This window comes from Trichomycterus rosablanca, chromosome 19 (assembly GCF_030014385.1).
Source record: "Trichomycterus rosablanca isolate fTriRos1 chromosome 19, fTriRos1.hap1, whole genome shotgun sequence".
NCBI lineage: Eukaryota > Metazoa > Chordata > Actinopteri > Siluriformes > Trichomycteridae > Trichomycterus > Trichomycterus rosablanca.
Genome location: NC_086006.1, coordinates 12,169,114 through 12,191,660, shown reverse-complemented (window position 1 = coordinate 12,191,660; position 22,547 = coordinate 12,169,114). Strand labels below are relative to the sequence as shown.

Here is a 22,547-nt window from a genome sequence, read left to right as displayed (position 1 = left end):
TTCTTGTTTCTACACTCACTGTCCATTATATCAGCTCCACTTACCATATAGAAGCACTTTGTAGTTCTACAATTACTGACTGTAGTCCATCTGTTCCTCTGCATGCTTTGTTAGCCCCCTTTCATGCTGTTCTTCAATGGTTTGGACTCTCCCAGGACCGCTACAGAGCACGTATTATTTAGGTGGTTGGTCATTCTCAGACCTGCAGTGACACTGACATGGTGGTGGTGTGTTAGTGTGTGTTGTGCTGGTATGAGTGGATAAGACACAGCAATGCTGATGGAGTTTTTAAACACCTTACTGTCACGGCTGGACTGAGTATAGTCCACCAACCAAAAATATCCAGCCAACAGCGCCCCATGGGCAGCGTCTTGTGACCACTGATGGAGATCTAGAAGATGACCAACTCAAACAGCAGCAATAGATGAGCGATCGTCTCTGACATTACATCTACAAGGTGGACCAACTATGTAGGAGTGTCTAATAGAGTGGACAGTGAGTGGACACGGTATTTAAAAACTCCAGCAGCGCTACGGTGTCTGATCCACTCATACCAGCACAACACACACTAACAACCACCAACATGTCAGTGTCACAGCAGTGCTGAGAATCATCCACCACCTAAATAATACCTGCTCTGTGGTGGTCCTGTGGAGGTCCTGACCATTGAAGAACAGCATGAAAGCAGGTTAAAAAGATATGTAGAGAAATAGATGGACTACAGTCAGTAATTATAGAACTACAAGGTGCTTCTATATGGTAAGTGGAGCTGATAAAATGAACAGTGAGTGTAGGTTTTAACCTTCTCACAACTCCTAAAAGACATTTTGGCATCAAGGATACCAAGTAGTGAAGTGTTTCAGGTGTTTTCTTCCTTTCTTCCTGCAAACACGTTTTAAGGTGTGCAACAATACAATGTTTCCGTTGTGTGACCCCAGAGAACTCAATGCCGTTTCTGGGCATCGAAGATCACAGGTGTTCTGTTAGGGTGCCTGCAACGTCTGGCGAACGTACCACCAGTTCACAGCGTTGCAGGCGTTACAGAACAAAGAGCAGCGTGGCCTCAAATAGGAGGCCAGCTGATTAGGGCAACGACCTGCAGCTGTCAGCTTCCTACTTAAGGGGGCGTCGCCAGTCTGCAGTCGTCGCACCTTTGTTCTTTGTTTTCGACCGGCTGCACTGCTGCAGCCATTCCTTTTGCAGGGCTAGTTTGGTACCCCAGGCGCCTGGTAGCGCGGTTGGGTGTGTAAGTCGTAAGACTGAGGTAAATTAGGGTTTTGTTTCATTTAATAGGGAGAGCTGGTGCGATTCCTTACAGCCCTCGAGCTGTGGTTGTTTTGGCGTTGCCACATAATGTCCCCGCTTGCAAAGCTAGCAGCGGGTTAGCCTCAGGCTAATTGCCACCTTCCGCAGTCCTTTAAAGGCGTGTACTTTTTTCAGGGTTATTCACTGCTGATTGGCAGACCGGGTCAATCTTCGCCTGGGGAACACGGTGCCAGGATGCTTGCCTGTTGCCAGCAAGCATGTCATCGGCACCACAATCGCCTGTTGCGATGACCCCTGATTTGGCCCGGGTACCTCCCGTGTACCATGACCTACAGGAGGTGTTTAGCAAGTCCCGGGCGCGGGACTTGCCCCCACACAGACCTTTCGATTGTGCTATTAATTTGCTTCCTGGCACTTCTCCTCCTAGGGGGCGCCTCTTCTCCCTGTCGGGACCGGAGAGGATCGCCATGGAGGAATATGTCAAGGAGGCGCTCGATCAGGGGTTCATCCGACCATCGTCCTCCCCAGCTGGGGCAGGATTTTTCTTTGTGGGAAAGAAGGATGGAACTTTGCGCCCCTGTATCGATTATCGAGGTCTGAACGCTATAACGGTTAAGGATCGTTATCCGCTGCCGCTGATGGCCACAGCTTTTGAAGCTCTTCAGCGAGCTTCAATTTTTACGAAGCTAGATCTTCGCAGCGCGTATAACTTGATTCGTATCCGGCGAGGGGATGAATGGAAGACTGCGTTCATTACGCCCACGGGACACTATGAATATCTAGTGATGCCCTTTGGGTTAATGAATGCCCCCGCGGTCTTTCAACACTTTATCAATGAGGCTTTGCGGGAGGCCCTTGACAGATACGTCTATGTCTATCTGGACGATATCTTAATCTTTAGCCGATCCATCGAAGAACATGTCAGGCACGTTCGTCGGGTTCTCCAGCTTTTGCTCGACCATCACTTGTTCGTCAAGCTGGAGAAATCCGTTTTCCATACCCCATCAGTGTCTTTTTTGGGGTTTATAGTTTCACAAGGTGTCCTGCGAATGGATCCGGTTAAGATCAAATCTGTGGAGGATTGGCCAACTCCTAGTTCCGTACGCCATGTGCAAAGATTTCTGGGCTTTGCCAACTTTTTCCGGCGATTCATTCGGAACTTCAGTTCGGTCGCCGCTCCTTTGACGGCTCTCACAGGGAAGGGTCCGTTTAAATGGACGGTGCAGGCCCAACAAGCCTTCAATAGGCTCAAGTCTCTCTTGACAACTGCTCCTGTATTGCAGTTGCCCGACCCAGAGGAACCTTTCATAGTGGAAGTGGATGCCTCTGATGTTGGGGTTGGGGCGGTTTTGTCCCAGAGAGGGGGTCCGGAAAAGAAGCTCCACCCATGCGCTTTCTTTTCGCACCGTCTAACTCCTGCTGAGCGTAACTACCCGGTAGGAGATAAGGAGCTTTTGGCCATCAAGCTGGCGCTTGATGAGTGGCGACACTGGCTAGAGGGGGCAAAACATCCCTTCCTTGTCTGGACAGACCATAAGAATCTGTCGTTTATCCAGCAAGCGAAGCGGATGAATTCCCGTCAGGCTCGGTGGTCACTTTTTTTTGGTCGGTTTCATTTCACCCTTTCTTACAGACCAGGGTCGAAAAATGTTAAGCCTGACTCGCTGTCTAGACAGTGGGAATCGACCAGACCCGAAACCGACCCTGATCCTATCATCCCCCCTAGTCAAATTGCTGCCCCAGTAACGTGGGGCATATTTAAAACAGTGAGAGACGCTCAAGTTGTTGAGCCCGACCCAGGTGGAGGTCCACCTGACCGGATGTTTGTACCATCAACAGTCCGCCGTCAGGTGTTTGAATGGGCTCACGCGTCCTCGTTTGCGGCTCATCCAGGAGTCTCTAAGACCCTGGTGTTCTTGCGCCGAAGGTTCTGGTGGCCAGGGATGGAGAGTCAGGTCAAGGACTTTGTCCGTACCTGCGCTGTCTGTGCGACTAATAAAAGCACAAGAGAGCGTCCTCGTGGACTCCTCCATCCATTACCAGTACCCTCTAGACCGTGGTCCCACCTGGCACTGGATTTCGTCACGGGTTTGCCAATATCCAGGGGATTCACGGTGGTACTGGTGATTGTAGACCGGTTCACCAAATCTTGCCTTTTCATTCCGATGCCCAAGCTCCCGTCCGCCATGGCTACCGCACAGGCTGTTCTGCAACATGTGGTGAGAGCACATGGGGTCCCGTCCGACATTGTGTCGGATCGGGGTCCACAGTTCATTAGCCAGTGCTGGCGAGCCTTTTGCCAACTTCTCGGCGCGACGGCCAGCTTATCCTCGGGATATCATCCCGAGTCCAACGGGCAATCGGAGCGGGTCATTCAAGATCTAGGCAAGATGCTTCGGTGCTTGACTGCAGGTAATCCAGCCACTTGGGCGGATAAGCTGTTGTGGGCTGAATTTGCTCACAATACCCTGCACCATGCCGCTCTGGGTATGTCACCATTTGAGGCACAGTTCGGCTATCCCCCTCCGCTGTTTCCTGATCAGGAACAAGAGGTTGCGGTGCCGACTGTGCAGCAACATATCCGTCGCTGCCGCGCCGCCTGGCGGAAAGCAAGACAGGCCCTTTTGGCCTCTCAGCGCTCCATGAAGCGCAATGCTGACCGTAGGCGACAGCCGGCTCTTACGTTCCGTCCGGGCCAACGTGTCCTCCTATCGACGAGGGATCTCCCCATCAAAGGTACCACTCACAAGCTGGCACCGAGGTACATTGGTCCGTTCAAGGTAGTCCGACGGATTAACCCGGTGACATATAGGTTGGAGTTGCCCCCCAGGATGAAGGCGCATCCGACCTTTCATGTCTCCCAACTTCGCCCGTTCGCGGGTAGGGGAGCTTTACCCCCCCCACAACCTCCCGCCCCTCGTATCATCCAGGGTGCCCCTGCATTTACGGTCCGCCGTCTCCTGGATAGCAGGAAAGTGCAGGGTAGCACTCAATACCTGGTGGATTGGGAAGGTTACGGCCCCGAGGAACGTTCATGGGTACCGGCTCGACGCATCCTGGACCCTGAACTGATTCGTGAGTACCGAAGGAACCGGTCTGCGGGTCTTGGGACCTCGGGAGCTGTCCCTAGAGGGGGGGGTCCTGTTAGGGTGCCTGCAACGTCTGGCGAACGTACCACCAGTTCACAGCGTTGCAGGCGTTACAGAACAAAGAGCAGCGTGGCCTCAAATAGGAGGCCAGCTGATTAGGGCAACGACCTGCAGCTGTCAGCTTCCTACTTAAGGGGGCGTCGCCAGTCTGCAGTCGTCGCACCTTTGTTCTTTGTTTTCGACCGGCTGCACTGCTGCAGCCATTCCTTTTGCAGGGCTAGTTTGGTACCCCAGGCGCCTGGTAGCGCGGTTGGGTGTGTAAGTCGTAAGACTGAGGTAAATTAGGGTTTTGTTTCATTTAATAGGGAGAGCTGGTGCGATTCCTTACAGCCCTCGAGCTGTGGTTGTTTTGGCGTTGCCACATAATGTCCCCGCTTGCAAAGCTAGCAGCGGGTTAGCCTCAGGCTAATTGCCACCTTCCGCAGTCCTTTAAAGGCGTGTACTTTTTTCAGGGTTATTCACTGCTGTTTGGTTGAGCGGTAAGTCTCCGCTCCTCCATGTGTGAATCCCCGGTTCGAATCCACTCGCCTGAACCCTTTTTCCAAACTCAATCATCGGTTTCTTCCCAGCCTTTTAAAACTGGTGACATAACCGATCCACTATTCCCCTTTCAATTATTTTTACAAGTTTTGCCCCTTTTAACGGATTATTTACTGAGATCCGTCTTCTCGTTTCAGCCTTATATTCAGAAGGCGAGTGTGTAACCTCAGCAACGCCGTAGCGTAGCGGGGTGATTATAATTACCGCGAGTCAGCGACCCGGGTTCGCGCCTCGCGTTGGCTGTTTTTCTATTTTCTGTTTTTGTGTTTCCTTTTCAGTTGCCAGTGACGAGAGTGGCGTCGTTCGGGATTTCCCGAATTGTTTTTTGTTTAACTCCTTTCCTTTGTTCTTCTGTATATATCATTTATTGTTAATAAATATCATTTTTTGCTCCGCATCTTTGGGTCCTACGCCTCTATTCATTACATGTTCAGCCTGATTTATTTGCCCAATTTATTATTTTATATTACCTGATGTATTTATTTGTTGACACAGTGGGCAGCGCTGTTGCCAAAGGCCAATTGGAGCTCCTAAAAATTGCCTCAAGTGTGCGTGTGCGTGATAGCCACAGTATTGACTTTTCATAAGGGCCACTTATGGCTTATTACACATGGAAATGTTTACTTTTGTTCACTGTTGTGGCCTGTTTTGACCTATCTGACATCTGACAAAATATGAAACCACAAATATCAAAGCACATCTAAGAAATAGAGAATAGTGAGTAAACAATATTTCTGGCTTTTTGATGACAATAATCAATATGTTTAACTGTACACAAAATTCTACACAAAATAGCTCACAATGACAAAGTGAAAGCAGGTTTTTAGACATTTGTGCTAATTTATTAAAAATCAAAATGTAAAATATCATATGTACACAAGTGTTCACACCCTTTGATATGATACCCAAAAGTGAGCTGAGGTGCATTTCGTTTTCACTGATACTGCTTGAGATGTTTCTACAATTTAATTGGAGTCCACCTGTGGTAAATTCAATTGATTGGTCATGATTGGGGATTGCCAACACCTGTCTATATAAGGTCCCACAGTTAACAGTGCATATCAGAGCAAACTCCAAATCATGGGGTGAAAGGAATTATCTGCAGACCTCAGAAACAGGATTGTGTCAAGGCATAGATCTGGAGAAGGGTACAGAACAATTGCTGCAGCTTTACAGGTCCCAAAGAGCACAGTGGTCACCATCATTCATAAATAGAAGAAGTTTGGAACCACAAAAAATCTTCTTAGATCTGGCCACCCGGCCAAACTGAGCGATCAGGGAAGACGGACCTTGGCCAGGGAGGTGAGCAGGAACCCAAGGGTCACTCTGACAAAGCTCCAGCATATCCTTGTAGAGATGATCAACCATCCAGGCAGCACTCCACAAATCACGCCTTTATGGTGGAGTGGCCAGATGGAAGCCACTCCTTAGTAAAAGTTTGCCAAAAGGCACCTAGAGGACTCTTAAACCATGAGAAACAAGATTCTCGGGTCTGATGAAACCAAAATCGAACTTTTTGGCCTGAATACTAAATCATCCATCATCAATACCACCATCACCTGAGGAGTGGCTTTGGAGAAAGTCTGTCAATGTCTTTGTGTGGCCCAGCCAGAGCCCAGACCTGAATCCAATCAAACATCTGTAATAGGAGCTGAAAATGGCTGTGTACCGATGCTCCCTATCCAACCTGATGGAGCTCGTCCAGAAAATGTCCAGAAACAAGTATGCCAAGCTCGTAGCTTCTTTCCCAAGACGTCTTGAATCTGTAATTGCTGCCAAAGGTGCATCAAGTATTAGGCTGGGTGTGTAAGGGTGTGTACAGATATGTAACCCCTAAATAAACCATTTCTGTCAGTAAAATAAAATTGCATATTTTCTAAACCCTGTTTTCACTTCGTAATTATTGGTGATTGTGTGTAAATGTTTGAGGCCAAAAAGGAAATCGATCTATTATGGAATGAGTCTGTAACGTAAAAAAAAAAAAAAAAGTGGAGAAGGTAAAAGGGGTGTGCAGACTTTCCGGCTTGACTGTAGAGACAAATGTCTGTATACAATTACATATAGCTAATTATGTCATTTGTTCTATCAGGGTACCCCAGGATGTGAGTATTGCAGGATCAGTACAGAAGATGTCCAAACTACACATGGCCTTGCCCTTGCTGGCCTCTTGAAAGGTAGCCTGAATACACTGCAAAATACTGTTAAAGAGATGATTGATGTAGGCAGGTAATGAAAATCTGCAAATACAGTGAAATGAATAGTAGAATAGTAGAACAGTAGAAAGCCAATGGTACAGTGTATCAATAAGTGCATTTACACAGATGCACATATTTAAAAATGATGATAGTATTTTTCTTTAATTAAATGGCTTTTCTTTTAATTTAATTTAACTTTATGGTATTGTTATTTACGGGCAGTTAAAACTAGTTTTTGTTTAAATAACTGATACATCCTCATGTAATGTCAGGACACCGACTGGGTTTTATTTTATTTAATTGCAGACAGTATGAACCTAATATATTTTATGTTTTGCATGGTCATTTGTTAATACATACCTGCTACTGCATTTTATGTCTGCAACACATTCCAAGGTAAAGCATTTACTATTTTGTTCTCTTGCCATTCCTTCTGGCAACACTTAAAATATGTTTTAGCACAGAGGATAATATCGATAAAAGTGTTTTAGGTGTTATTTTGTCTCTTTTTTTTCTCTGTAAACCCGTCTTAACACGTTTGCAACAGTATGGCATTGAAACCTCGGATGCCTCTGAGCCCAGAGAACTTAACACCGCTTCTGTACATGGTTAACATAAGGTTCCTTCCCTGCTCAGTAAAGTTTTAAGTTAATTTGTGAATGTAACTCTGCATTGTACTGTAGTACTTGACAAGATTTGCCAAAGTAATTCCTTGCCTATATGGTTATATAAGTGCCATCTGAGGGATCAGAGATCATGTGTGTTCAGCTTAGGCTTGTCCTTTAGCACTGAAATTCCTCCAGACTCCTTTAATCTTTTATTGACATTACGCACTGCAGAGGGAGAAATACACAAATCCCTTCCAATCTTTCTTTGAGGTACATTGTTTTTAAACGTTTGAATAATTTTCTCACACTTTTGATAAACTGCTTGTGTTCCAAATCATGATTACAATCACTTGACATCACTTGTTTAAAATCACATAATTATTTAGTTTTTTCTTTCATCCCAACTTGTTTTTATATGTGTTGCAGGCCTGAAATGCAACAATGGATGTGTATTAATTAATAAAATAAAGTTGACAAGACAAAATATGAATTATCTTGGGTTCATACTAAAAGCAATTAAACTAAAACAAAAAAGAACACTAAAGTAACTAAAAATCAATGTAAATTTAAAAAACACTCCTTTTTCCCATACTGTCTCACCTTTTTTGGGGGGCTGTATAAAGTGTATACATAATTAAGAATAATTAATATATATATAATTAATTAAGCTGTTTTAATGACAAATTAAAAAAGTTACAATTAATTAAACTGTTTTAATGACAAATTTAAAAAGTTAAAATTAATTAAACTGTTTTAATGACAAATTTAAAGTCACAGTGATAAACACAATAATTCCATATTATTAAACATACTTCATACTATTAACCATAATTCTGTTTATTTTTTATTTCTTTCTGTTTGGTTGAAAACAATTTTCTTGAGGATTTTAGATCTTACCAGTTCATTAGTTCATATTCATAATCTAATCTGTTTTATAAATGTTAATTTTCAATCTTTATTTTTGGAAGCAGCACTTAACTTAAAGAATTTCTAGAATGTTGTTAAAACACAGCATAATTCAGGCCAGAGGGTGTTTCCTCATGTGCGGTGGCAGAAAACTAATAATAATAGCAATACTATTTGTACATACGCTAAATAACCAAATAACTAAATAAAAATAATTTTACTTTACTAAATTATGAGATGGGCGGCACGGTGGGTAGCACTGTTGCCTCACAGCAAGAAGGTCCTGGGTTTGATCCCCAGACGGGGCAGTCCAGGTCCTTTCTGTGCGGAGTTTGCAGGTTCTCTCCATGTCTGTGTGGGTTTCCTCCGGGAGCTACGATTTCCAACCACAGTCCAAAAACATGCAGTCAGGTTAACTGGAGACACTGAATTGCCCTATAGGTGAATGGGTGTGTGTATGTGTGACTGCCCTGCGATGGACTGGCGCCCATGGTGTTACTGTGTGCCTTGCGCCCATTGAAAAGCTGAGATAGGCTCCAGAACCCCCCGCGACCCTAATTGGATAAGCAGTTAAGAAAGTGAGTGAGTACACCAGAGCTGGGATCTCGAATACATCGTATCGAGTTTCAGCTCTGCTTGCCGGCTGGGCTGAGCAGCCACATGAACAACGATTGGCCTGTTGTTCATATAGTGGAGGGGCATTAAGCCGGATAGGGGCTCTCTCATAACTGATGCAACTAAGACCTCTGTTGGCTGGTTGATGGTGCCTGCACAGAGGCGGGGAAAGAGTGCGGATCAGGGTGTGTCTCTCAGAGCTGATCTGCAGCTGATCTTGTCTAGTGTAGGTTAAAAGATACCCTCTTGAGACCCTGCGGTCACATATGAGGACATTACATTTTGGCTTTGTTATGCCTTATTCCTTGACCTGCTAAACTTAGACCGATTGTCCCCATTAGTGGACACTTTTGTCTGCCATCTAGTGGTAGCAAAAGTACTAGAAAACTAATAAAGTTTGTTTCTTTATTAAGATTTTAACATTATGTTTTACACTTTGGTTACATTCATGACAGAAACGGTAGTTACTCATTACACAAGATTCAGGTTATTTCAAACACAGTCATGGACAATTCAGTGTCTCCAATTCACCTCACTTGCATGTCTTTGGACTGTGGGAGGAAACCAGAGCACCCGGGGGAAACCCACACGACAACATGCAAACTCCACAGAGAAAGGACTTGGACCGCCCCATCTGGGGATCGAACCCAGGACCTTCTTGCTGTGACAGTGTGCGACAGTGCTACCCACTGAGCCACCGTGCCACCCAACTAATAAGGTTAAAAACAAAAGGAATAGAAAAAATGCATTGAAAAAATCAAAGCTCGGGTCTCAGGAGGTTAAATACATCTGCTGCCCACGTGTCGGAGTGTCTGTAAATAGTACTTATTTAGATGAAGTCAGTTCAATTTAATTTAATTATTTATTTTTCCCTACATAGTCCGATCATATAGCTAATACAAATACAATATTTATGCTAGTTCATTTTTTATAAATATACAAACCTTTTTGATCCGGTAGCTTTAAGTGCACTAGAAACCTACAAACAAAAAAGAACTTCACTGTTTCTTAAATGACATCCATTTAATAATAAATTACATTTCAAAATGTAATTTAAAGTAGTTTATGTGATTTATAATGTCACATTTTAATCAAATCAAGTTGGTTTAACGTTCAAAAATCCTCTTAAATTTAATACATGTAAACTGGTATAGTGTGTTCAAAGTGCTGTTAACTTTTTAGTGAGGTTACTGGGCAGAAATCCAGGTATTTTTTTCGGGTTATTTATGATATAATCAGTATGCTGTTTAAAATGGTTTGAACAATAGTAATAATTGCATTGTCCTATTTGGCATACATGTCATTATATATGCATATATTTGTGCTCTACTGACATTTTGCTTTGGTCCAGGTTGTGTCCCGTGGCTGTGTCATTCATTTTTAGGTCCTCAAGTCCCAGATATCTGCCAGCACTATGTCCATGCACCACAGAATGTCACCATTGAGTTTGTGGAAAGTTCAAACTCAAAATATGATACTGTTGTTGTGTCATGGAACCCTAGCCAATATGGTAATAATTATAATAATAAATAAATTAGTAATAATAATAATTAAAATGCTTATATAAGTTGAAATACTGTAATGAATTGAAGTTAGTACTGTATTTGAAAATGTAATTATTGTTTTATCAATTGTTGTCTTCTACAAAAAATATAAAGATATAGAGTATAGCAATCAGAAATATTCAACCCCCTAAGAAAAAAATATATATACACCGATCAACCATAACATTAAAACCACTTCCTTGTTTCTACACACACTGTCCATTTTATCAGCTCCACTTACCATATAGACACAGCAGCGCTGATGGAGTTTTTAAACACCTCACTGTCACTGCTGGACTGAGAACAGTCCACCAACTTCACATCTACAAGGCGGACCAACCAGGTAATAGAGTGGACAGTGAGTGGATACAGTATTTAAAAACTCCAGCAGCGCTGCTGTGTCTGATCCACTCATACCATCACAACACACACTAACACACCACCACAATGTCAGTGTCACTGCAGTGCTGAGAATCATTTACCACCTAAATAATACCTGCTCTGTGGGGGTCCTGACCATTGAAAAACTGAGTAAAAAAAGGTTTAAAAAGTATTTAGAGAAATAGATGGACTACAGTCAGTAATTGTAGAACTACAAAGTGCTTCTATATGGTAAGTGGAGCTGATAAAACGAACAGAGTGTAGAAACAAGGAGGTGGTTTTAATGTTATGGCTAATCAGTGTATACATCACCATAGTAATTGTTAAGGTGAGGGTGGTTGAATATTTCCAGTTGCAATTGTGGATGTAATAATTTATAAATTGTCTTTTTTAAAATTATATAGGTCTATTCTGGCCATTGCTGTACTGTTGGGATATCATTGTTGTCAATATACCACAGGTATTGCTTTTCTACGTGGTTTCCAAGTTACCCTGCAAGCTTTAGGTGGCACCCAGATCACATGTCAGCTCTTCTTTCTTCAAAACAATATGTCACTCTCTGCTGTGCATGCTCAAAGGGTACAGAAATTTTGAAACTTTTGAATTAATTTTTGATAATTAATTAAAACACTGAACTTGTGTATGACAACAAACATGGAAATGTAAACTACACACATTAGAGTAATACCACTGTTTTCTTCAAAGCAGAAGCATTTTCAGAGCTTGATTATTATTTAAAAATGAACTGTATATTTTTTTCCCTTTTGTGAAGGTGTATTACTCGGATCTGTTCACAAATCTGTCTCTGGGTACCCAGTATGCTGTAACAGTGATGGCCCTACCTGTTCCAGAGATGTGGGACAAATTTTATAATAAGAAGTTATTCTTTACTCACTGTAAGTGTTTTCTTACATATTTACTCACTAAGCTCACATTAAGCATTATACAACCCCAAATCAGAATGAGTTTCTTACATTTACTTTGACTTTTATTTCATTGCAGACAGTATGATCCTGAGATATTTCATGTTTTGTCTAGTCAACATTTTATTTATTAATAAACATCCATTCCTGCATTTCAGGCCTGCAACACATTCCAAATTTAGTGGATTTAATGCTTCCGGTTTTATTTTGTCTAATTCTTCCTGCAAACACGTCTTAAGATGTGCAACAGTACGGGGTCATTGTGGCATTTTTTGTTTCAAAATTCTCCACACGTTCTCTATTGGGGACAGGTCAGGACTGCAGGCAGGCCAGTCCAGTACCTGTACCCTCTTCTTCCGCAGCCATGCCTTTGTAATGTGTGCAGCATGTGGTTTTGCATTGTCTTGTTGAAAAATATGTTGCTCTAAGATCTCAGTGTACTTTTCTGCAATCATGCTGCCATCACAGAACTGTAAATTACCTTTGCCAAGGGCACTGACACAGCCCCATACCATGACAGACCCTGGCTGTTGGACTTGTTGCAGATAACTGGATGGACGGTCCTTTTCTTCTTTGGTCCGGAGCACACAGCATCCATTCGTTCCAAAAAAGACCTGGAATGCTGATTCATCTGACCACAATATACGTTTCCACTGTGTGATGGTCCATCCTAGATGCCTCCAAGCCCAGAGAAGTCGACGCTGCTTCTGGACATGGTTAACATAAGGCTTCTTTTTTGCACAGTAAAGTTTTAAGTGGCATTTGTGCATGTAACTCCGTATTTTAGTGCTTGACAAAGGTGATGTGATTGGCGCTTGATGCAGTGCTGTCTGAGGGATCAAAGATCACGGGCGTTCAGCTTAAGCTTGTGCCCTTGGCCTTTACACACTTAAATTCCTCCCGATTCCTTGAATTGTTTAATGATATTATGTACTGTAGAGGGAGAAATTTGCAAATGCCTTCCAATCTTTCTTTGATGTACATGGTTTTTAAACATTTTAATAACTTTCTCATGCATTTGTTGACAAACTGGAGAGCCTCTGATCATCTTTGCTCATCAAAGACTCTTTTGTACCTTGTGTCTGCTTTTGTACCAATGCATCCTCATTACTAGCCCTAAATGGCCCCATCCCAACTTTTTTTGAAATGTGTTGCTGGCCTGAAATGCAGGAATGGAGGTATATTAACAAATAAAATGAAGTTGAGCAGACAAAACATGAAATATCTTGGGTTCAAACTGTCTGCAATCAACTTTCAATAAATTTTTTGATTTGGGGTTGTATTTTATATGTTATTAATGTACTACACTCTGTTGTTTTTCTACCTTTATACTTGTGAAAAAAAGTCTCATAGTGAGAAGAATAAACAAATGACTGTGAATGGCATTAATTACACCTTGGTCTCTTCACAGCATGCCCTGAGAGAAATGGTTTGGAGAACTGCAAAACAGGTGACTAAGATCAGGTTTTTACATTTAGTACATTTAGTAATTTTATTGTTGTGTTTTTGTATTGTTACTACTTCTACTATGTTATATAAGTTTGGGACATTATGGCAAACTTATTGGTTGAGCTTAGGGCTCTGTGCCGGCCAGTCAAGTTCTTGCACACCAAACTGACCCAACCATGGTCATTATCAACACTGTTCCGCCTACACAACAGGCACATATACACTTGGAAAAGTTCAAATCAAGAGTACTCACACTGACTGCATCCTGATAAGTATGCAGTGGAAACAGTTGGTTAATAATGTGTGCACCTTCCTCAGTGCAGATTGTGATCACAAACTTGTTGACGATGAAACTTAGATTAAAAAAAAGCAAATCAAGAAGCCACTGCTGTTCGACCCTAAAAAACCTTGTGGAGGTTGCCAGCAGATTTGAAGAGTTAGAAATACTTTGGAAAACACACACACCAGACAGACTGTGGCAACAGATGTGTCATGGTAAAAGCTGCTAAGATAAGCTACTGTTTGGTACTAACTGTAACAAATTTAAGAACTGAATTTCCAGTGACACATTTGAGTAAATAAGAAAGGAGCATAAAGCAAAAGCAAAGTCCCAGATAAATACAGAAAACGTACAGAAAAATGGAAAGAAACTTCTCGAAAGATGATGTGTCAAAGATGGAAATACTACTGTGAAAAACTGTACAGGAACCACCACCACTGAATGAAGAGATCTCTGGTGCTAGAACTAGATGACAGCAGTTGAACTGCTTGTGTTTGGTGGAGAGATGACTCTACATATGGTCTGAGAAGGATGTAAAATCTTACCAAGTCATTCTTCTTTTCTTTTTTGGGCAAGTGCATAAAGTAGGATATCATCTACTGGGATATCTGACTGACAAGCTCGTCTCTCTGTTCTGAGTGGGCTGTGTATTTTTTTTTTTTTTTTTTTTCATAAATGTTATTCATTTATTTCATTTGGCCACCCTTTGCTGTGTTGTTTACTTTTTGGTTTAGTATTTAGTCCTGCATTTGGGTTTTGTTCTACTGGTCTTGCAGGTACGATGATTCACCTGCCGCTTCAGTGGTGTGCCCTGCCCCACCCTGCCCCGCTACAAATATATACATATTAAATAACAGTGTTTTTGCTTATATTTTATTAAGTAAACTTTATAATAAGCATTATATATTTTCTTTGTGTTAAAGAATGGTATCCAAGCCATATTGAAGTCCACCAAAAGAGCCAGGATATTTTTGTCACTTTTAACTTGGCACCTGAGAACCTGGGGATCAGTCGCTACTTTTCATCATGCTTTGGAGGGGGCTCACGTAGCAATAAAATTATTCAACCAGTAAGTATTTATACAGCATTAATGCTGGCAGAAGTTCTTGATAACCAGCATTTAAAGAGGTAAAATGTGCTCTAATTTTGTGACATATCTGTTAGGGTGCCTGCGACGGCTGGTGAAAATACCACCAGTTCCCAGCGTCGCAGGCGTTACAGAACAACAAAGAGCTTGGCCTCAAATAGTAGGCCAGCTCGTTAGGGGCGAACGACCTGCACCTGCGATCTCCCTATTTAAGGGGGCGTCGCCAGGTTGCAGGCGTCGCACCTTTTCCTTTTGTTTGGCTTGGTTGCACGCCACCGTCTTCGTTAGGGAAAGTCTGGTTACCCCTGGCGCTTTTAGAGCGTTCGGGTGTGTAGGTCGCAAGGCCGAGGTAAATCCAGGATTTTGGTTCTCTTATTTAGGGTCAGCAGGTGCGATTCCGTGCAGCCCTCGCGCTGCTGTTATTTTTTAGCGTTTTAATTATAGCTACCGTTTGCGCTGTTAGCAACGGGCTAAAGCTACATATCCGCTACTTAAACAGCAGCTCTTAAGCCAAAAGCTTCAGCGGTGTCATCCCAGCAGAGTGGGTTTAGCCACCGCTTGTTCGTACCCTTCAGTCCCGATTCGAATCCGCCCTTTTGGCTTCAACGCCACCTCTATACTCCGGCTCCTTCCCAGCGTCCCTGTGCTGGTGACAACGCCGGATCGGCTTTTATTATTAAGCCGAGTTTCTCTTTTTCCCTGTTTTCGTTACCCGGATTATTATTCCGGTGTGTTTTCCCAGTTGCGCCGTTCACAAGCGCACGGGCTCCCGGGTTGTTATTATTCCAGTGTGTTTTCCCAGTTGCGCCGTTCACAAGCGCACGGGCTCCCAGGTTGTTATTATTCCGGTGTGTTTTCCCAGTTGCGCCGTTCACAAGCGCACGGGCTCCCGGGTTGTTATTATTCCGGTGTGTGTTTCCCAGCTGCGCGGTTTACAAGCGCACGGGCTTTCTTTAACGCCTCGTATCTGGGCGACCCGGGTTCGCGCCTCGCACTTGTCTGTTTTTCTCTGTGTTGGTTTTTTCTCTTTTTCAGTTGTCTGCGGCCAGCGACATCGTTTGGGTATTTCCCGAATTGTTTTCTGTTCTTGTTATTGTTCCTTTTGTGTCATTTACCTTGATTATCATTAAATAAAAAAATAAAAATGTTTCTCTGCACTTTGGGTCCAAAGCCTCTCTTCTTAACAATATCCCTTTCACTATTTCAACTAAACATCCGCCAATGATTTTATGTAAAGCTATTATGTCTCTGGATGATATGTGCAGTGAATCTAGCTGTATTTGAATATGTATAGCTTCTGATTTAGCTAATCTGTCATAATGCATAATGATTCACTTTTGTGGTGGTTCTTCATTTAGGATTTTACTGTAAACAACACACATCATACTTTCCTCTTGCTTCACCTTCCCGTAGAAACCAACTATACCTGTGAGGTGAGTCAAACTTAATCAGTTAATAAGTACAGCAAGTATAGCAAGTTAATCTATATAATCTATTTCAAAAACTACCCAGAAAGAAATGCAATTCTACCATGTTGGTTATTAAAATACTTACTACCTTGAAAAGCAATATTATATACATTACATACAATATATACAATATTATATACAATATTACATAATAAACAGTTAATGTTTAAAAATAAATGATTCATACATAAAACAACTGTGACAAAATACTGTTATTTTTGTTTAGATTGCATCAGATGTTGTGGATGCAGTAAGAAAAACATTCTTTGTACATGTGCAGCATTTAAAAGGTAAACATATAGAGTCTGAATTACATTATATACACCGATCAGCCATAACATTAAAACCACCTCCTTGTTTCTACATTCACTGTCAATTTTATCACCATATAGAAGCACTTTGTAGTTCTACAATTACTGCCTGTAGTCCATCTGTTTCTCTGCATGCTTTGTTAGCCCCCTTTTATGCTGTTCTTCAATGGTCAGGAATCTCCCAGGGCCACTACATAGTAGGTATTATTTGGGTGGTGGATCATTCTCAGCACTGCAGTGACACTGACATGGTGGTGGTGTGTTAGTGTGTGTTGTGCTGGTATAAGTGGATAAGACACAGCAGTGCTGCTGGAGTTTTTAAACACCTCACTGTCACTGCTGGACTGAGAATAGTCCACCAACCAAAAATATCCAGCCAACAGTGCCCAGTAGGCAGTGTACTGTGACCACTGATGAAGGTCTAAAAGATGACCAACTCAAACAGCAGCAATCGATGAGCGATCATCTCTGACTTTACATCTACAAGGTGGACCAACTAGGTAGGAGTGTCTAATAGAGTGGACAGTGAGTGGACACGGTAATTAAAAACTCCAGCAACGCTGCTGTGTCTTATCCTCCCAAGCCAGCACAACACACACTAACACACCACCACCATGTCATTGTCACTGCAGTGCTGAGAATGATCCACCACCCAAATAATACCTGCTCTGTGGTGGTCCTGGGAGTCCTGACCATTGAAGAACAGGGTGAAAGCAGGCTAAAACAGTATGTAGAGAAACAGATGGACTACAGTCAGTAATTGTAGAACTACAAAGTCTATATGGTAAGTGGAGCTGATAAAATGGACAGTGAGTGTAGAAACAGGGAGTAATGTTATGGCTGATCTGTGTAATTAAGTGTAATTAAAAAAGTTTAAAAAAGATTCAGGGAATCTGGAGTGATCTCAGTCCATGGCAAAGCTGGAGACCACTGTTAAATGTCCGAGACCTTTGAGCTCTCAGATCGCATTGCATAGAAAACTATCTCTCTTGCTACTCTTCATTCAAATTGTCATTCCACTTGCAAAACTGCAACAATTATTGTCCTCATTTCCCAAACCATTAAAAACTCTCATTAAATGGAAAGGTGATAAAACCCTGGGTTAAAAACGCCTCTGTCCCAACTTTTTTGGAGTGTGTTGCAGGCATCAAATTTTAAATGTGTTTATGTTTACAAAAGACAATGAAGGATTTTTAAAAATAAATTAAACAAATACATTTTTGCTGTTTATGTATTTAAATAAAAACACAGAAGGTAAACTCTTGAATCTTTCAGCCTTAGACAAGGAGGATCCTTCCTTAGCAGTACTTCTTTCTGTGGCCATTGTACTAGCAGCCACCCTAGCAGTCATCTTTGCTATCCTCTGGCAGAAAAGACTTAAGAAAAAAGCAGTAAAAACTAAAATACTACAAGGTAACTAACATAACTGTTTCTTAATTTATTTCTATGTACTAATAGACTTTAAGCCAGTACAGTGCAATAACAGAATTGTCATATGTGTAATTATCAAATTTAATGAATTAAAAAAGTACCGTTATTGTAATCTACAGTACTGTATATGAATGATTTCTTTATATACTGTATATTACTCATAATACTATTTTAATTTCATCCTGATCTATATCCAATATTTCTTTAGACCCAATTGAAGAATACTATGATGAACAAACTGATAAATGTCAGAACATAACACTCAACAACAACAGACGACCACCTCGACTCCTGATTTGTTACTCAAGTAATGATGGATCTGCCCATGTAAGCGTTGTCCTACAACTGGCAACTTTTGTGCAAAAGCATATGGCCACTCAGGTAAAGTCACTGTTGAGTTCTTGTGAACCTTATTATGAAAATTCTTATGAAAATATAAAAGCACCTCCTTGTTTCTACACTGACTGTCCATTTTATCAGCTCCACTTACCATATAGAAGCACTTTGTAGTTCTACAACTACTGACTGTAGTCCATCTGTTTCTCTACATATCTTTTTAGCCTGTTTTCACCCTGTTCTTCAATGATCAGTACCCCTACAGGACCACCACAGAGCAGGTATTATTTGGGTGGTGGATCATTCTCAGCACTGCAGTGACACTGACATGGTGGTGGTGTGTTAGTGTGTGTTGTGCTGGTATGAGTGGATCAGACACAGCAGCGCTGCTGGAGTTTTTTTTTATACTGTGTCCACTCACTGTCCACTCTATTAGACACTCCTACCTAGTTGGTCCACCTTGTAGATGTAAAGTGAGAGACGATCGCTCATCTATTGCTTGCTGAGTTGGTCATCTTCTAGACCTTCATCAGTGGTCACAGGATGCTGCCCACAGGGCACTGTTGGCTGGATATTTTGGTTGGTGGACTATTCTCAGTTCAGCAGTAACAGTGAAGTGTTTAAAAACTCCAGCAGCGCTGCGGTGTCCTGTCCACTCATACCAGCACAACACACACTAACACACCACCACCATGTCAGTGTCACTGCAGTGCTGAGTATGACCCACCACCCAAATAATACCTACTCTGTAGTGGTCCTGTGGGGGTCCTGAACATTAAAGAACAGCATGAAAGGGGGCTAACAAAGCATGCAGAGAAATAGATGGACTACAGTCAGTAATTATAGAACTACAAAGTACTTCTATATGGTAAGTGGAGCTGATAAAATGGACAGTGAATGTAGAAACAATGAGGTGGTTTTAATGTTATGACTGATCGATTTGAATTACATGACAGGTACATCTGGACCTTTGGGATGCCTTGAGCATCATGGAGGAGGGAGATCTGGGGTGGTACTGCAGAAAGATCAAAGAGAGTGACTATGTAATGGTCATCTGCTCCCGAAGTTTTAACCAAAGAAAGGAAGAAAAGAATCCAAAAACAAACACTTTTTTAGCCATTGTGGCCATAATTGGAGAGGAGATATTTCAAGCCAAATCTTCAGGGGAGGGCCTCTCTAAATACATGACCGCCAGTTTTGAGTATTCAAAAAAGTCAGAGATTCCAACCATCTTAAACTTGGCCTCTCATTACACCATCCCAAAAGACTTGCCACTGCTTTTCTCTCATCTCCATGGGTTGTCTTTGCAGAAGCCAGGAGCTCAGCTTGTTGTAGAGAACATTTCGGAGAATGGTTTCTTCAAACTCCCTGCTGGAAGTGCATTACTGATGGCTATTCAAGATGCAAAGAGACTGATTGGTGGTTTACATTAGTCTGATAAGAGAACTGTGGAATATTGTAGATATAATATTATGGGTTTACACAGATAAGAGACCACTAGACTCTGTATACATAACTGCATTAAAACATCAAAAATGTCTTTAAAAGTAAATCTGAGAATTGAATGTTTAATTTAATAAAGGACCCTCTCATCATCCCATCAAAGACTTCTCATTATGCCAAAAAAAGTGCTTATATTGTGGGAACATTTAGTAAGTAGTAATGGACTTCCTGAAGATGGTGCAGTTAGGGCAGCATATGTCACTCTAAAACCCAATATACACCGACCAGGCATAACATTATGACCTCTGACAGGTGAAGTGAATAACACTGATTATCTCTTGATCACGGCACCTGTTAGTGGGTGGGATATATTAGGCAGCAAGTAAACATTTTATCATCAAAGTTGATGTGTTAGAAGCAGGAAAAATGGGCAAGCATAATTATTTGAGCGAGTTTGACGAGGGCCAATCTGTGATGGCTAGACGACTGGGTCAGAGCATCTCCAAAACTGCAGCTCTTGTGGGGTGTTCCCGGCCTGCAGTGGTCAGTATCTATCAAAAGTGGTCCAAGGAAGGAACAATGGTAAACCGGCGACAGCGTCATGGGCGGCCAAGGCTCATTAATGCTTGTAGGGAGCGAAGGCTGGCCCATGTGGTCTGATCCAACAGACAATGGGCAATGTTCTGCTGGGAAACCTTGGGTCCTGCCATCCATGTGGATGTTACTTTGACATGCACCACCTACCTAAGCATTGTTGCAGACCATGTACACCCTTTCATGGAAACGGTATTCCCTGATGGCTGCGGCCTCTTTCTGCAGGATAATGCACCCTGCCACAAAGCAAAAATGCTTCAGGAATGGTTTGAGGAGCACAAATATCCAGCCAACAGTGCCCCGTAGGCAGCGTCCTGTGGCCACTGATGAAGGTCTAGAAGATGACTAACTCAAACAGTAGCAATAGATGAGCGATCTACAAGGTGGACCAACTAGGTACAGTTGTGTTCAAAATAATAGCAGTGTGTTTAAAAAAGTGAATAAAGCTCAGAATTCTTATAATAGCTTTTATTTTAATACACACAAATGCATTGACAACACTGCACATTCTTTTCCAAATCAAAACATGAATTAAAATTGATCAAATGCGCCATTTCTCTTTAGGCCAGTGAATGTGTTCTTTGACAAATTGTAACCTCTTCAGCACATGTTGTTTTTGCAACAATGGGATTTTGCGGGGGCTTCCTGCCGATAGCTTGGCTTCACACAGGCGTCTTCTAACTGTCACAGTACTCACAGGTAACTTTAGACCTTCTTTGATCTCCCTGGAGCTGATCATTGGCTTTGCCATTTTGGCTATTCTTCAATCCATCCGAATGATAGTTTTCCATTTTCTTCCACGTCTTTCTGGTTTTGGTTGCCATTTTAAAGCATTTGAAATCATTTTAGCTGAGCAGCCTATAATTTTCTGCACTTCTTTATATGTTTTTCCCTCTCCAATCGACTTTTTAATCAAAGTAAGCTGTTCTTCTGAACAATGTCTGGAACGACCCATTTCACTCTGTTTTTTAGAGAGAAATGCACCATAACCAGCATGTACAACATCTGCTGCTTTTATACTTTAATGAGGGCCACCTGTTTGACACCCATTTTTTCACAGAATGAATGACCTCACTAATTGAACTTTACACTGCTATTATTTTGAACACGCCCCTTTTAGTTACTTATTCAATTATACAGAATCAGCAGCATGCATGTCATGATTGACAAGTGTTTTGCCATGTATAAATATAATTTCTACCAAAAACAGTGATTGATCTGGTTAGTGATGTTGGACTGCTAGTGATGTATTATTTTGAACACAACTGTAGGAGTGTCTAATAGAGTGGACAGTGAGTGGACACGGTATTTAAAAACTCCAGCAGCGCTGCTGTGTCTGATCCACTCATACCAGCACAACACACACTAACACACCACCACCATGTCATTGTCACTGCAGTGCTGAGAATGATCCACCACCTAAATAATATCTGCTCTGTGGTGGTCCTGACCATTGAAGAGCAGGGTGAAATCAGGCTAAAAAAGTATGTGGAGAAATGGTCAGTAATTGTAGAGCTTCAAAGTGCTTCTATATGGTAAGTGGAGCTGATAAAATGGACAGAAAGTGTAAAAACAAGGAGGTGGTTTTAATGTTATGGCTGATCAGTGTATATTAACAGTTAAAATGAAGTTGACCAGACAAAACATAAAATATCTTGGGTTCATATATGCAATGAAATAAGAGTCAAAGTAAATGTAATAAATAAATCTTTTTTTGCATTTTTTCTTTCACTCTGACAAATGAAAACATATTTTGTAAATATGGCCACAGGTGTTCTTGTCCTTCACTACCATGTTGCTGCTAGTATCTGACATGCCTGGAGTTGGGTGGAAATCAAAATGCATCCATCACTTTTAGAGAACTTGTCTGCACTTGCGCATTAGGCTTAACCATTGATCTAACAACAATCTACAAGCTCAGATCACAAATTCACCACACCTGCTTGCTTGCAGTCTGTTACACATCTTACATCAATTAGCTACCAAATTTCTTGCCGTTTATTTTGTAGTAACGAGTAAC

At 42.0% G+C, this 22,547-nt stretch overlaps 1 protein-coding gene across 1 annotated transcript; it reads left to right on the top strand.

Annotated features, from left to right (window-relative positions):
- Positions 1 to 2,066: 2,066 nt before the first annotated feature.
- si:ch211-207e14.4 (uncharacterized) lies at positions 2,067 to 20,071 on the top strand. The gene is made up of 13 exons (XM_063016045.1): positions 2,067 to 2,486; positions 2,550 to 3,485; positions 7,045 to 7,129; positions 10,631 to 10,789; positions 11,665 to 11,783; positions 11,977 to 12,100; positions 13,539 to 13,577; positions 14,780 to 14,925; positions 16,302 to 16,376; positions 16,639 to 16,702; positions 17,999 to 18,136; positions 18,363 to 18,535; positions 19,447 to 20,071. The coding sequence occupies exons 1-13, from the start codon at positions 2,067 to 2,069 to the stop codon at positions 19,921 to 19,923; spliced, it is 2,955 nt and encodes a 984-aa protein (XP_062872115.1). The 3' UTR covers positions 19,924 to 20,071.
- The last annotated feature ends 2,476 nt before the right edge of the window (positions 20,072 to 22,547 follow it).

Coding starts and splice junctions, on each gene's coding strand:
- si:ch211-207e14.4 (XM_063016045.1), top strand. CDS start 2,067: ATGAATGCCCCCGCGGTCTTTCAACACTTTATCAATGAGGCTTTGCGG. Junction 2,487..2,549: donor AGGGTCCGTTTAAATGGACG/GTGCAGGCCCAA, acceptor CCTGTATTGCAG/TTGCCCGACCCAGAGGAACC. Junction 16,703..17,998: donor ACATGTGCAGCATTTAAAAG/GTAAACATATAG, acceptor TGAATCTTTCAG/CCTTAGACAAGGAGGATCCT.